Raw genomic sequence first — 14,868 nt, 5'->3', positions numbered from 1 at the left:
GTTAATCTGAAAAATATGGAGTACTTTATTTTCCCATATGCCAGCTAAATGAGGTAGCAATTTAGTTTAATTGATTCTGAAGGCTACAACAGCAATTAAAACAGAAACTTTTTATTTAAAAAATGCCAGTACATATTTTTTTTTAAATAGCAAATAACATTCAAGTGTACAAAGTAAAGAATTATAGTCTCCCTTTCAGTCTCTCTATCCTATTCTACATAGGTAATCACTGTGAAAACTTGGTGAATAGCCTTTCACACTTTTCCAAACATCCATTTTTCTGCTGTGCAATGTTATAGAACACAGTATTTATGTTTCCAAATATATATGTACAGGTATATAAGAAGTCATTCTATTTGTATTACTCTACAACTGGCTTTTTTCCAAATAATTACTTCTTTAACTTTATATTAAAGTATAGCAGTCATATACCAAATAGTTTTTTGTTGTTGTTCCTTACAATTACAGTTTTATTATAGTGAGAGGAAACAAATCAGAACCAGCCAAAGGAAGAGACACCTAGGGCAAAGTCTGGGAGGGTTCTAAATGCAAGGCTTTTCTTCATCCTCCTGGCATAGAGTATTGTCAGTCAGGGAAGCTCACCCAAGCCTTCCGTGCCCAGAGTTTTTATTAGGGCATAATCACATACTGTCTATGTGGTTGACATTTAATCTCTAGTGCCTCCTGTAGGTTTGGGCTACTACCTTTACTCTCTAGGTTGTAAATGGGTACAGCTATTCCAAAGCCACATCATAAATCATATTGTTAGACTACCTGGTGGACAAAGGCCCCAGACAAGCAAAGACACTTCTATCAGGCAGCATCTTGGCCTAGAGATAACTTCCTAGTAGCTGAAGGCAAGGGCCAGATCTCTCTTTAGGGTAAAGTTAATGCCTCACTACACAGATGGTATATGAATAAAATGGGGCAAATGTGGATTCCTTGCACTATATTCTCTCATACACAAAGATCTTCTTCAGGAATAACCATTGTTGCTTTCTAAAAACAAAAACATGTTTTGATTGGTTTTGATGCAAATTTGGCTGACAAGGACCCAAAATAACATTGGTTCAAAGAAGATAAAAGTCAATTTTTCTGTCACGTAAAGTTCCAAGCTACTTTGGAAGTTTCAACTGCCCACAAAACTGTGTGGTGCCCAGGATGGTTGGGAAATAGCCATGTGGTTGGGAGTGTTTGGGGGAGGGATTATTCCCCTCACTCACAAGATGTTGCCCTCGTTCACATTTCAAGACAGTTGTCTATATCTTCATTAAGAGAAGGGCTTTATTTACCCTTAAAGACATAACCCAGAAGTTACCAACATCATTTATGCTTATATTTCACTGGACAGAACTTACCTTTGTGGTTGGGAAGTATAGTTCTAGTTAGATGCCACTTACCCAGCTGATAATTCAGCTATCAAAGAATAAGAGATTGGCCTAGTGATTCACTTTTAATTGATTTATTATTTCAGTCAGAAAAGTTAAAAGCAGTGTTTTGATGTAGGAGCCAAAAAAAATTACAGAAGAAATTCATTTTGTAAGTAATGAAAAATAAAATATATTGATATACCTTTATTAGTATTTTGTGATAAACTTAATTTTTTCCTTGATCTTTGTTTTCTTCCTCTTTTAACCAGACTATCCTTTGTGGCATGGGGGAGTTACATATTGAGATAATTCATGACCGAATCAAGAGGGAATATGGACTGGAAACCTATCTAGGGCCCCTCCAGGTGGCATACCGAGAGACCATCCTAAATTCAGTTCGTGCCACAGGTAAAAAATACAACATTTCGAATTCACAACATTTAGAATTCGCTGGTTCTGTTGCTCTCTTTTTCTCCAGGACCTGTTTTCTGAATCTTTTAGTTTAGTTGCATAAGGCAGGGTTCATAGTCACTAGTGTCTTCCATCAGTGGGGACAGGTTTTATGTGTGTGTTTTCTTGTTCTTTAGCATTTGTTTGTTTTAGACCCAGCTCTATTTCATTACAACTCATTTATTACATATATTGGCTGAGCCACTCACCAAGCAAGTGTGCAGTGGGATCAGCCATTGAAGTAGACAGCTCATCCCAGTCCTCACTACCAGCAGGAGTATAACAGTTTGAAGTTGGTGTGTCAATTTTACTCCATAAAGTGACTGGAAATGGGGGGTGGGGAAGGTAGAATTAGATGAAGGTAGTCAAAGGGTATAGACTTCCAGTTATAAGATAAATAAGTACTAGTGATATGATATATGACATGATAAAGAATTAATACTGCTGTACGTTATAAATGGAAGTTAAGAGAGTAAATCCTAAGAGTTCTCATCACAAGGAAAAAATTTTTTTTCCATTTCTTTAATGTGCCTATGTGAGATGATGGATGTTCACTAAACTTTCTGTGGTCATCGTTTCGTGATCTATGTAACTTAAATCACGTTGTACACCTTAAACTCCTGCAGTGCTGTATGTCAATTATATCTCAAAATAAGACATAAAATTTTAAAATTTAAAAAGAAAAAAAACAAACAAAAATAGAGTGGAGGGCTTCCCTGGTGGCACAGCGGTTGAGAATCTGCCTGCCAATGCAGGGGACACGGGTTCGAGCCCTGGTCTGGGAAGATCCCACATGCCGCGGAGCAACTGGGCCCGTGAGCCACAACTACTGAGCCTGCGCGTCTGGAGCCTGTGCTCCGCAACGAGAGGCCGCGATAATGAGAGGCCTGCGCACCGCGATGAAGAGTGGCCCCCGCTTGCCGCAACTAGAGAAAGCCCTCGCACAGAAACGAAGACCCAACACAGCCAAAAATAAATATAAATAAATAAAAATTAAAAAAAAAAACAACGGGTGCTCTGACCTTGAGAAGTCACCTGGTCCACCCTCTTACCCGTGGGAAGGGATATTCTTTCTAAAAAAAAAAAAAAAAAAGAGTGGAAAATAATTTCCACTATTTAATAAGTATGGTAATCCTGTGCTGATGGTATTCTTAAGAAAGTGCACTTTTTATATTTCTGTCCCAAAATGTAAGAATTCATGATTTTTCTACATGTGATAATTTCAATTTGGTTCCCTTAAACAAAAGAACATGACAATCATTCCTATCGCCCCCGAAGGAGAAAACATGGGCAGGGTTGTGAAAAAATATAGAAAAGATATGTTTAGGATAACTAGGAACTTTTAAGCAACTCAGCGATTTCTAAAAAGGCCAGGTGGTTATTTTTCATTGAAACTTGAGAAATTAAACAAGGAGGATATAGGGGCAAATGACATGATGATTTCTCTTTCTGGACTTTATATCTGGAAAACCCAAAAATTCCGGGAAAATATAAATAACATCTTTTAAATTAATGTCTGAGATGGTTAGAATGTGATGGAAATTTCCAGAGGCCAAAAAGGAAACCGGAGCACGAATCTTGGAAAATAAGCCAGCACCTAAGCCACTAGCTATCTTGGAGAAATCTGTCGTCCTGTCTAACCTAGAACTTGAGGGCCACATCCTCATGGAAGTAATGAGGAAAAATCTCCATAAAAGAAGAGGACAAGGAAACTTGTCTGACTGACTGTGGGGCAAAGGGGCAAAATTTCTGAGAATTTGTAACTGTAGGCTTCTGATAGCATTTTCAGCCTAAATTCATAGAACCAATGTGACCTGAAAAACTCCGAACAGAGAAGAATTTAGTGTAAAGTGCTCATGGATTGGTAATATACCAAGGAACTTGGAGAAAACAGATGTAGGGCCTCTTTAGATAAATGTATCCTCAATCCAGGCCTCAAAGAAAATCCCACAAAGGAATATGAACTCACAATTTAAAAAAAATTTTTTTAATAAATTTACCTATCTATTTATTTATTTATTTTTGGCTCTGTTGGGTCTTCGTTGCTGCGCGTGGGCTTTCTCTAGTTGTGACAAGCGGGGGCTACTCTTCGTTGCAGTGCGCGGGCTTCTCATTGCTGTGGCTTCTCTTTGTTGCGGAGCACGGGCTCTAGGTGCATGAGCTTCAGTAGTTGTGGCACACGGGCTCAGTAGTTGTGGTTTGAGGGCTCAGTAGTTGTGGTGCACGGGCTTAGTTGCTCCGTGGCATGTGGGATCTTCCCTGACCAGGGGCTCGAACCCGTGTCCCCTGCATTGGCAAGCAGATTCTTAACCACTGTGCCACCCGGGAAGCCCCCCCGCAAAAAAAATTTTTTTTTTAAATCATAAAACCTTGAGCAAAGGCACAATGAGCAAAAAAGGCAGCAAAAACAATAAACATCACAGGCAGACCAGCAAAGGCTTCTGATACTAGAATTATATGCTGAGTATAAAATAAGTATTATTTTTGAAGAGATAAGAAAGGGGATAGAAAGTATTAGTAAGATATAGGAGACTATCAAAAATAAGCAGGCAACAGAACATCATGTTATCTGAGAAAGAAAGGAAATGCTCAAAAAAATGATGGGGATGTGTCATAAGGACACAGGAACCAACCCAAAGAGGCTCCACTGGCTAAATCTGGGTTAATTTGAACTCCAACATAATTGCGAACAATAATCATAGACCACTGAGAAAAAGTTGGAATTCATGAGTCCATACTGATGATAGACCAAAAAGAAGAAGAGACTGTTCTTCCTTACACTGAAGTGCCAAATGCTGACTGTTAGATGTTGAGGAGGAGGGCTGGAATAAGAAATTGTCATCTTGTAATTATGGTGAATGCTTAATATTGAGTACATTGTTGAGCAGCATATTTGCATGGTCTTCGAGTGTCTCGCTCTAGATTGCTTATTAGTTACAAGGTGAAAACTAGTAACCAGATGCTGCAGCAATCAGACCACACCCTGACTGGACAGTCAGATCACTAATGATCACGTCACTGATGAGGAGCAGATTACATTTGTGTACATCTAGAAAATTATAAAAAGGTACAGACATTAAAGAAGACCTAAGTTAAATGGAAAACCATACTATTCATAGATAAGAAGGCTAAATATCATGAAGATACCAGTTCTACCCAAAGAAGTGTATCAGACATTAATACTTATTATAAAGCCATAGTCATTATGACACAAATCAAGGTAAGAATAGACAAATATACCAGTGGAACAAACCAGAAAGCCTAGAAACAGACTCATATCTATGTGGAAATTGGATTTACATCAGTGATATTGCAGCTCAGTGAGAAAGGGTGGACTGATATTCAATAAAGGGGCCTGGGATAATTATTCATATGGAAAAAGATTTAGATTCCTACCTCATACTGTATACAAAAGTCAATTCCAGGTGAATTTAAAAGCCTAAATATGAAAGAAGAATTGGAAATCTCCCTTTGAGCACAAAAGAATAAAGAGAATAAATGCTAATATATGCAAAAAAGAAAGAAAACCCCAAAACTTTATGAAAGGGAAACCTTCGAATTTTTGGAAGACAATACAGGAGAATTGTTTTACTAACCAGATAAGGTTGAAACTATGAACTAAAAAATTACTAAAGATATTATTGAAATTAAGAATTTATTCGAATACACTATAAAGAAAGCAAAAAGACAAGCCAAAAGCTGAGAGAAGATATTTGCCTCATATAAAACTGACAGATTAGTATCCAGAATATATAAAGAACTTCAAAAGATCATTAAAAACATGACAACCAACCAAGTAGAAAAGTGAGCAAAAAAGATTGAACAGACATTTCACAAAAGAGGATACCCCAAAGGCCCGTGAACATATTAAAAGATTCTCGATCTCAGTAATGATTAGGATCATGCAAGTTAAAAGGACAAGATGGCATTTTACACCAACAAAATTGGCATGAATGCAAATCTGACAGTGCCAAGTGTTGGTGAGATGTTGAGCAATGGAAAGTTTTACAAAAACTTCTGGTGGGAGTGTAAATTGTATAACCACTATGAAAACAGTGTGGCAACTTTCTTATGAAGTTGACTATGTGCAGACCTTACTACTCAGCAGTTCCACTAGTAGGTATATGCCCTAGAGAAAATCTTACACATGTACATTGAGAGACAGATACAAGAACCTTCATAATAGCATTGTAATAAAACAAAACTTTAGGTGAAAAAAATCCAAATATTTATGGACATAGTGGATAAATTGTACTCTGTTCATACAATAGAATACTATATAACAGTGAAAAAGAATGTACTACATCACCAGGTGTCAGCCCAGATGACCCACAGATGTGAAGCAGAAAAAAGCAAATTGCTGAATACATGCAGTATAATAACATATTCAAAACAAAGCAGAAGTAAACTATATTGTTTAGGGATACCTGCATCTGTGATACAACTCTAAAGAAAATCATATGAATGTTTAAATACAACATCATGATAGTGGTTGTTTCTTCAGAAGGCTTCTAGGTTACTGGTAATGTTCTGTTTCTTTAGTAGTATTAGGTTTCATGAATTTTCATTTTGTTTTTAGGTTATGCATGTATTTTTAAGTATAAAATATTTCATAAGTTTTATATTTCATAATATAAAAGGAAAAATGAAGAGAAACTATAGAGCATAATTAGTTCTTAGTTTTGAATTTGGGCCATGAGTCACTGTGTTCCATGGTCACTCACATAAATACAACATAGTTTTGTCTTAGTTAAAATCTTGGAGATTGGTGATGTTGCCGAAAGCTCAACTTCTCTGTATACTGGTGCCAAATCAAATCTCAGAGACAGAGTTTTGGGTGAAGTAGAAAATGATAGCCTTATTACTTTGCCAGGCAAAGGGGGACACAGCAGGCTCCTGCCTCGAAAAACTATGTGTCCCAACCTGGGAGGATTTGATGAGGGTTTTATAACAGTGTTTCAAAGGTGGGGTCTCTGACAACGTCATGGCGTACACAGGGCTTGCACTCCCTTCATCTCGTCTTCAGGTGGTCTCCTAATCTTGAGGAGCTTCTCTGGTCCCTTTAATCTTGCCTCAAGTGGTTTCTTGGCTGCTTCCTCCCTTGATTAGCAACTGTTCGAATCTGCCCTTTGGAACTCAGGGAAGGTCACGGAGGCTGGAGTCTTGCCTTCAAGAAATGGGGGACAAAACGGCCTCCATGCCTTGGATCCCCACAGGGCCTCACTCGGTTTCACTGACAGCTATTGGTTGTTAGCTAATGAGGGAGTCTATTTTCGTTTTTACAAATAGATCACTAGTTTTTGGGGAAGAATCATAAACATTAAATGTTGGGTTGGCCAAAAAGTTCATTCGGGGGACTTCCCTGGTGGTGGAAGTGGATAAGACTCTGCACTCCCAATGCAGGGGACCCAGGTTTGATCCCTGGTCAGAGAGCTAGATCCAACGTGCATGCCACAACTAAGAGTTTGCATGCCACAACTAAGGAGCCTGCCTGCCACAACTAAGACCCAGTGCAACCAAATAAATAAATATTTAAAAAAAAAAAAGTTCGTTGGGTTTTTCCGTACCAGCTTAAGGAAAAACCCAAACAAACTTTTTGGCCAAACCCAATACATAAAATATTGCTGGAAGAGTGTATGAAATTTAAGTTTGTTGGTTGGCAGGGTGAAGCCTTTTAATTTTCATTAGATAACCATTTGTACTCTGTTTTACTTTTAAATAAAAATTTTGTATTTAGAAGAATAGCCACATAAGAAATGTTTAAAAGTGTAATCTGCATAACAAAATTTGTGTGATCAGCTGCCTCAACACACCCTAACACTGAAGCAACTTTTTTTTTTTTTTTAATTTTTTGGCTGCGCTAGGTCTTCATTGCTGCACGCGGGCTTTCTCTAGTTGTGGCGAGCAGGGGCTACTCTTTGTTGTGGTGCACAGGCTTCTCATTGCGGTGGCTTCTCTTGTTGCGGAGCATGGGCTCTAGGCATGCAGGCTTCAGTAGTTGCAGCACATGGGCCCTAGAATGCGAGGGCTTCAGCAGTTGTGGAGCATGGGCTCAGTAGTTATGGCTCACGGGCTCTAGAGCACAGGCTCAGTAGTTGTGGCACACAGGCTTAGTGCTCCACAGCATGTGGGATCTTCCCAGACTATGGATTTAACCGGTGTCCCCTGTGTTGGCAGGCGGATTCTTTTTTTTTTAACATCTTTATTGGAGTATAATTGCTTTACAATGGCGTGTTAGTTTCTGCTTTAAAACAAAGTGAATCAGCTATACATATACATGTATCCCCATATCTCCTCCCTCTTTCATCTCCGTCCCACTCTCCCTATCGCACCCCTCTAGGTGGTCACAGAGCACCGAGCTGATCTCCCTGTGCCATGCGGCTGCTTCCCACTAGCTAGCTATTTTACATTTGGTAGTGTATATATGTCCGTGCCACTCTCTCCCTTCGTCGCATCTTACCCTTCCCGCTCCCTGTGTCCTCAAGTCCATTCTCTATGTCTGCGTCTTTATTCCTCTCCTGCCCCTAGGTTCTTCAGAACCTTTTTTTTTTTTAGATTCCATATATATGTGTTAGCATACGGTATTTGTTTTTCTCTTTCTGACTTACTTCACTCTGTATGATAGTCTCTAAGTCCATCCACCGCACTACAAATAACTCAATTTCGTTTCTTTTTATGGCTGAGTAATATTCCATTGTATATATGTGGGCAGGCGGATTCTTAACCACTGCGCCACCAGGGAAGTCCTAAAGCAATATTAATAGGTGATTCAGAGCAGGTTTTTAATGTTGGTAAACACAGAAGCAGATGCTTTCTTTCTTTCTTTTTTTTTTAATTTATTTTTTTGCTGCGTCTGGTCTTAGTTGCGGCACACCGGGATATTTTGTTGTGGCATGCGGGCTCCAGAGTGCGTGGGCTCTGTAGTTGCAGCACATGGATTTGGGTTTAGTTGCCCCACCGCATGTGGGATCTTAGTTCCCCAACCAAGGATCGAACACGCATCCCCTGCATTGGAAGGTGGATTCTTAACCACTGGACCACCAGGAAAGTCCCAGCAGATGCTTTCTTGGTAGAACTGTTTACTCTGACATTTTTATACTATATTTAGTGTGATTGTTGATATTTTCTTCCACTTTACCTTCCATGAGACTTTGAACTTGCTGATTGTAATTTTGCCAGTTGTGGTACCTTGACATCTTTCTGGAACAAATCTCTGAGGTACTATATTCGATTTGTTTACAGATACCTTAGATAGAACTTTAGGAGACAGACGGCATCTTGTGACTGTAGAACTGGAAGCAAAATCACTGGAAACATCATCTCTTCTGCCAGTCATCGAGTATGCAGCAAGTGTTGCCGAAGACCTTTCGCAGGCCTCACGAGAGGCCATTGAAAATGGCCTGCACAGTGCGTGCCTCCAAGGTAAGGTACTCCAATCAGAGTACGCATTAGTATCACACTCAACGATTTAATCCCTCCTAATATTAGAAATTGTTTCATTCTTCTCTTCTAACTTTGGTGGTGTTTTCTCCCTATCTTTTCCCATCACGCATATGTCATACCTTTACAGTTGTCCCACAGCCTTGGATATTGTTTTGTTTTTTTTCAGTCTTTTGTTCACTTGGCTTTTCAGTTTTGGAGGTTTCTACTGATATATTTTCTAACTCAGACTCTTTCCTCAGCTGTGTCCCATCTAAGACCATCAGTGGGCTTCTTCCTTTCTGTTATAGTGTTTTTCATCTGAAGCGTTTCTTTTTGGTTCTTTCTTAGGATTCTGCCTCTCTGCTGTCATGCCCATCTGTTCTTGCATGCCCTTTACTTTACCTATTAAGCCCTTAGCATATTAGTCATAATTGTTTATATTCTCAGTCTGATCATTCAGCGTCCCTGCCGCATCTGGTTCTGATGCTTGCTCTCTGTATTCAAATTCAAATTGTGCTTTTTGCCTTTCAATATGCCTTATAAGTTTTTCTTTTTTTTTCCTTTTATTTTTTTTTATATAGCAGGTTCTTATTAGTTATCTATTTTATACATATCAGTGCATATATGTCAATCCCAATCTCCCAATTCATCCCATAATTTTTTCTTGATAGCCAGATGTGATGTACTGGGTAAGGGACTGCTATAAACCGGCCTTTAGTAATGTGGTGTTGAGGTAAAGGGGAGGGGAAGCATCTGTAACCCCAGGATTAGGTCTCAGTCTTCTAGTCAGCCTGTGCCTTTGGACTCTTGAGCTGCACAAGTGTTTCTCAGTTTTTTTCACCCCCCTTAGGTCGTACAGGATGGTAGAGTAGACTGGAATTGGGTACTTCCCTCAAGTCAGTCTCTGATAATATCCCTGCAGGTTTTGCTCTAATTAACTAGTTTCCCCTGAGGGCAGGCCTTGTTAAGAATAGAGTGCCTTGGAGTATTTCAGAATGGATTCTTTTCCCCTCCCCCTGAATCTCTGATATTTACTGTGAGAACCTGCTTGAGCTCACAAAATTATGCCCCTCTCCACCCCCAAGACTGGGTCCCCCTGGAGTTTTTAACTCTGACTTGGCCACACCGAGCCTCAAGCAGTTCATCAATTACAGTTCAGGTGTGACTGCCTGCACTCACCTGTCTCTCCAGTCTTAGGGACAGTGGTTTGCCCTTTGTCCTCCCATCTCTTACTGATTCAATAAGAATTGTTGCTTTTTACATATTATTTACAACAAAGTGATGACTTCAAAGCTCCTTACATGCAGAACTGGAAACTAGAAGTTCTCTGCCTATCTCTTTATACATTTCATTTATCCCCTCACTATATACTGAGTCCTAATAAAATCTTTTCCCCCTTACCTAGGACCATTGCTTGGATTCCCAATTCAAGATGTAGCAATTACTTTACATTCATTGGTAATTCATCCCGGTACCTCCACAACTATGATTTCTGCCTGTGTCTCAAGATGCCTACAAAAGGTATAGAAGTGTCCTAATCCTTTTTGCTTTAAGGTGACTCTCCGGACAGTAGTGAACCACTAGTCCACAGACATCTGTGCTCGCAGTGCCTGACCTTGTGTCTTTGTATCCTGAGCCTTATAGTCAAGAGTTTTGACCATGGAGAATCTTTGATTTCTTAATCACCAGGGTTTTATTCAAAAGAGGATCTAAGAAATTACTGTTTGACACAGATAGTTATTAAATATCCTCTGATTTTTGGCAAAGAGGCAAGTTTTTTTAAGTGGTGTCTCTGCTTTCCCCATCCCAGATACACAGCCATAAGAGGCAAGCTTGGTAGATTTGAGTAAAAGACATCTCTGGGGTCAGTTTGGCCCAAAATGGATTATAATCTAAAGGACATTGAAGGTCTAATATTGGTTCCAGTGTTGGAGTTCATGTTTGTTCTAATAAGATTAATCAAGGATCATTGAAATCAGATAAGTCCTGTTGAATAACAAATCAAAAGCGTTTTTCCTTCTCAGAGCATAAAGCAGTCTGGTCTTCTGTGGTTACCTGGGGGTATGTCCTCGAGTGTCTTGCCCTAGTAATCTACCAGAGCTGGATTAACCCCCAGGGCCTTAGTGTGCCGAATGCTGATTCCATGCATTCTTCTCAGTATAGGAATACTATAGTTTTGTTGGTGACTGATTTTGCATTAAAACGCTTGCTTTTATAATCTTTTTCTAATGTTTTGGACTGTGGTTGAGACCTGATTTTCTATAGTCTTATTTGAATCCATAATTATAAAGTTAAATACCCTAAGCCCCTGACTTAGGAAGGCTGAACTTTAATGGCTCTTTCATATAAGTTCAAATTCATACTTCTTAAAAAGTTTTTGATTAAAAAGAAAGAACACTACACTTTCAAAAATAAAATTATTTAAATATTGTTTGCCTAAGCATATGTTAGAAATATTACCTTTAAAGTGGTCATGATTAAATTGTTGAGAACATTTACCTTCCAGTAATTCTTAGTTTCTCCGGACACTGGTTTTAGTATTGAAATAATGGTAACCTGAAAGATGATATAATGTTTCTAAATTAACCCCAAGCCCCAGTATATGGGCCAGTCCTTCAAAATCTAATATGCCTTGGTTAGCCTTTTTATTAAGATCATAGTAGAGAAGAAGAATTAACTTTATGGGGCTTACACTTAATCTTTTGTTTTAATTCATTACTTTAAATACTACTAATGGAAATACTCTGGCCCTTGTTAAACTTCATCTAGTGGGGACGCTCCTCCTCTCTGCTGTGAATGCCGCTTCATATGTTTATTGAGCCATTGGTGGTGTGCTTATAGTGCACTGGGCACGGAGAGGGGCACAAATAGGATGCATACGTTTTTCTTGACCTAAAGGAGCTTATGATTTAGAAGGGAAATAAATAGCCAAATAGCCAGAATATTAGATAGAATGGACTGAGATCCATAAAAGCTGAGACGTGGGGAATTGGGGCAGGGTTCTTGGAAAGAAGTTTATGTTGCCGAAACTCGGCCTCTTCACCGGTGCCGAACAGAAACGCGGAGACAGAGTTTTGGGTGAAGTAGAAAAGAGTAGCTTTTATTGCTTTGCCAGGCGAAGGGGGCCACAGAGGGCTAATGCCCTCAAGACTGTGTGACCCACCCTGGAGGGGTTATGAGGAGTTTTATAGTGTTCAAGGAGCAGGGTGTGATCAGCTCGTGGGCAGTTCTGGGATTGGTTGGCATCAAGGTGAAGTTTCAAGCATCATCAATCAGCCTTCTGGTTTCAACCAGTCTAGGGTCTGTGTGCTTGTGGTCAGCAGTTTTCCTCTGGCAGGGGTCTGTTTCCTGTACAAACAACTTAGGAATGTGTGTCAGGCCTTTATACCTTTCAGGGAACTGGGAGTTCGGTGATTCTGCCATGTGGCAGCATTATAGTCTAAATTGTTACCAGTTCCCTAGCCCAACAGCAGTTCTTTGTTTCTGCATCTTCACATTTCCCAATCATTAACTATTGAGTCAGCATTTTATTTCAAAATACAACAGGGGCTTGTACATTGTTTCATTAATTGTTGAGCTGTGATGTTTTGGAAGATTTGGGCACAGTGGGCAGCATTCCAGACAAGGGGAGATTAAAGAAGGCAGGGGAGTAGTGAAATTAGGGTTGGAAAAGTAAAATAGAGTCAGACTGTAGAGAAACCTTTAAAAACTACATCTAGAAGTTTGAGATTTGTTTTGAGAACAGTGGTGAATAATTTAAAGTTTTTGAAGAGAGCAGTATAATCATTAGAATACAGAAGGGACTGGAGTAGGGAAAAGAGTCTAGGACAGGGAATGGACTAGGTCTGAACCAGGATACCAGCAACAGGAGTGGAACTCTTACAGCTTACTTGTGGAAAAAGGGAAATCAAAGATGCATGTCCTGGTGAACTGAAGAGTAGTGATGCCATCAGCAGAAAGAGGAAAGAGCAGACAGGAGTGTTTGGAAAAGAAAATGATGAGTTCCGTTTGGGGCATATTGGGTTGCTATAAGATATTTAGACACTATCCCAGAGCAGACCAGTGGAGTACAAGGCTGGAGCACTCAGAGACCGTGGCTTGGGTAAAGTTTAGAATTTTTGAGGAAGCTATGTAGAAGCTGTTCTTGATGCTCTGTAACTAGGCAATGTTGCCAAGGAAAAGGCTGTGAAAAGAAAAGAGGACTAAGGACAGACCCACAAGCACAGTACTTCCTGTTCAGTTACACAGAATTCAGTCCTTTCCTTAGTTGTAGCATTTTTTCTCTTTAATTTTTAACCTTTTCCCACTCCATTATGTTGTTCTAAAAGACATTGCGTGAAGTGGCACAAAGCTTTTGGTAAGAATTGCAGAAATAGGGCTTCCCTGGTGGCGCAGTGGTTGAGAATCTGCCTGCCAATGCAGGGGACACAGGTTCGAGCCCTGGTCTGGGAAGATCCCACATGCCGCGGAGCAACTAGGCCCGTGAGCCACAACTACTGAGCCTGCGCGTCTGGAGCCTGTGCTCCACAACAAGAGAGGCCGCGACAGTGAGAGGCCCGCGCACCGCGATGAACCACGATGAAGAGTGGCCCCTGCTCACCACAACTAGAGAAAGCCCTCGCACAGAAACGAAGACCCAACACAGTCAAAAATAAATTAATTAATTAAAAAAAAAAAAAAAAAGAATTGCAGAAATACAGAGGATATATTTAGTTGTTTGCTGTTGACTGTCATTATTTTTTAGTAATGTTTTCATTCAAGGACTATTACTTTTTCTATAGTTGAGTTGTTTCAGTTGATAGTGATTTTAAAGGCTTAATCTGTGAAAAACTGAGATTATGTTTTTACTATATATGTGTGCTATGTTTTTTGAAATTTTGATGATAAAGAGAATATACTGCTGGCCATTTTTCATGACCGTGAAGGTAGGAGGCGGGGGTGGGGGGGAGGGAGGAGGTGGTGAGGTCTCGGGGACAGAAGAGCATTACTTGACAATGTAGGCGAAGATACCGCCTGGTCCTAAGTGAGTGGTGGCAGGTGAGCAGAGAGAGATGATCGGCCATAGCCAAATAAAGGTGAGGGGTACATTCCAGAGCCCTAGCTCTTTTATCTGGTTTCTGCTGCTAAATCTAAGTTTATTACATCCCACCTGACAACCAAACAGAGGCTTAGAATTTATAGGAAATTGTTTTGTTATATTTTTTAACTCTGGCAGGCTGGAGAAGTAAGTTAGCTTTTAAAATCAAACCCATCAGTAGTTATGGTGCTCGCAAACGCCCTCCAAAATCCGTTTACCAATTTGCCTGATGGAGTGATGCTCTAAAGACAGCATCTGACTAGGACCCCAGTAAGTCTTTATGCCTCTGCTACTTCCCCGGTTTTCATCCACTTCCTATTTGCCCTATGCTGTTTTAGCTTTTTATAGTTTCCATGCTCTTTCCTTTACATGTGCTTGTTCTTCTTGGCCTTTGTTATCTGTTCAGAATTTTAGATTTCAGTCTGTTTCAAATAGAGAATGTGTTTCTACTAACTTACTGTGTTTTTAGCTCTCTCCTTTGTTTCCCTCCTTGATTGCCCTGACTTGTAGCATGGGCTATAACTACAGGTATCAAAAACAAGAGAAGAG

The 14,868-nt window shown here is 39.8% G+C and overlaps 1 protein-coding gene across 3 annotated transcripts in view; it reads left to right on the top strand.

Annotated features, from left to right (window-relative positions):
• The window catches only part of GFM2 (GTP dependent ribosome recycling factor mitochondrial 2), a 47,598-nt gene that overhangs the window by 31,290 nt on the left and 1,440 nt on the right, over positions 1-14,868 (top strand). For all 3 annotated transcript variants that reach the window (XM_061189361.1, XM_061189362.1, XM_061189363.1), the window contains 3 exons: positions 1,640-1,778; positions 9,063-9,242; positions 10,648-10,763. In XM_061189361.1, the coding sequence (XP_061045344.1) occupies positions 1,640-1,778; positions 9,063-9,242; positions 10,648-10,763 (435 nt within the window). The remainder of the gene's footprint in view (positions 1-1,639; positions 1,779-9,062; positions 9,243-10,647; positions 10,764-14,868) is intronic.

This window comes from Eubalaena glacialis, chromosome 4 (genome assembly GCF_028564815.1).
Source record: "Eubalaena glacialis isolate mEubGla1 chromosome 4, mEubGla1.1.hap2.+ XY, whole genome shotgun sequence".
In the NCBI taxonomy this organism is placed as follows: Eukaryota; Metazoa; Chordata; class Mammalia; order Artiodactyla; family Balaenidae; genus Eubalaena; species Eubalaena glacialis.
The sequence above is the reverse complement of the archived record's forward strand: the minus strand, read 5'-3'. Positions and strand labels throughout refer to the sequence as shown.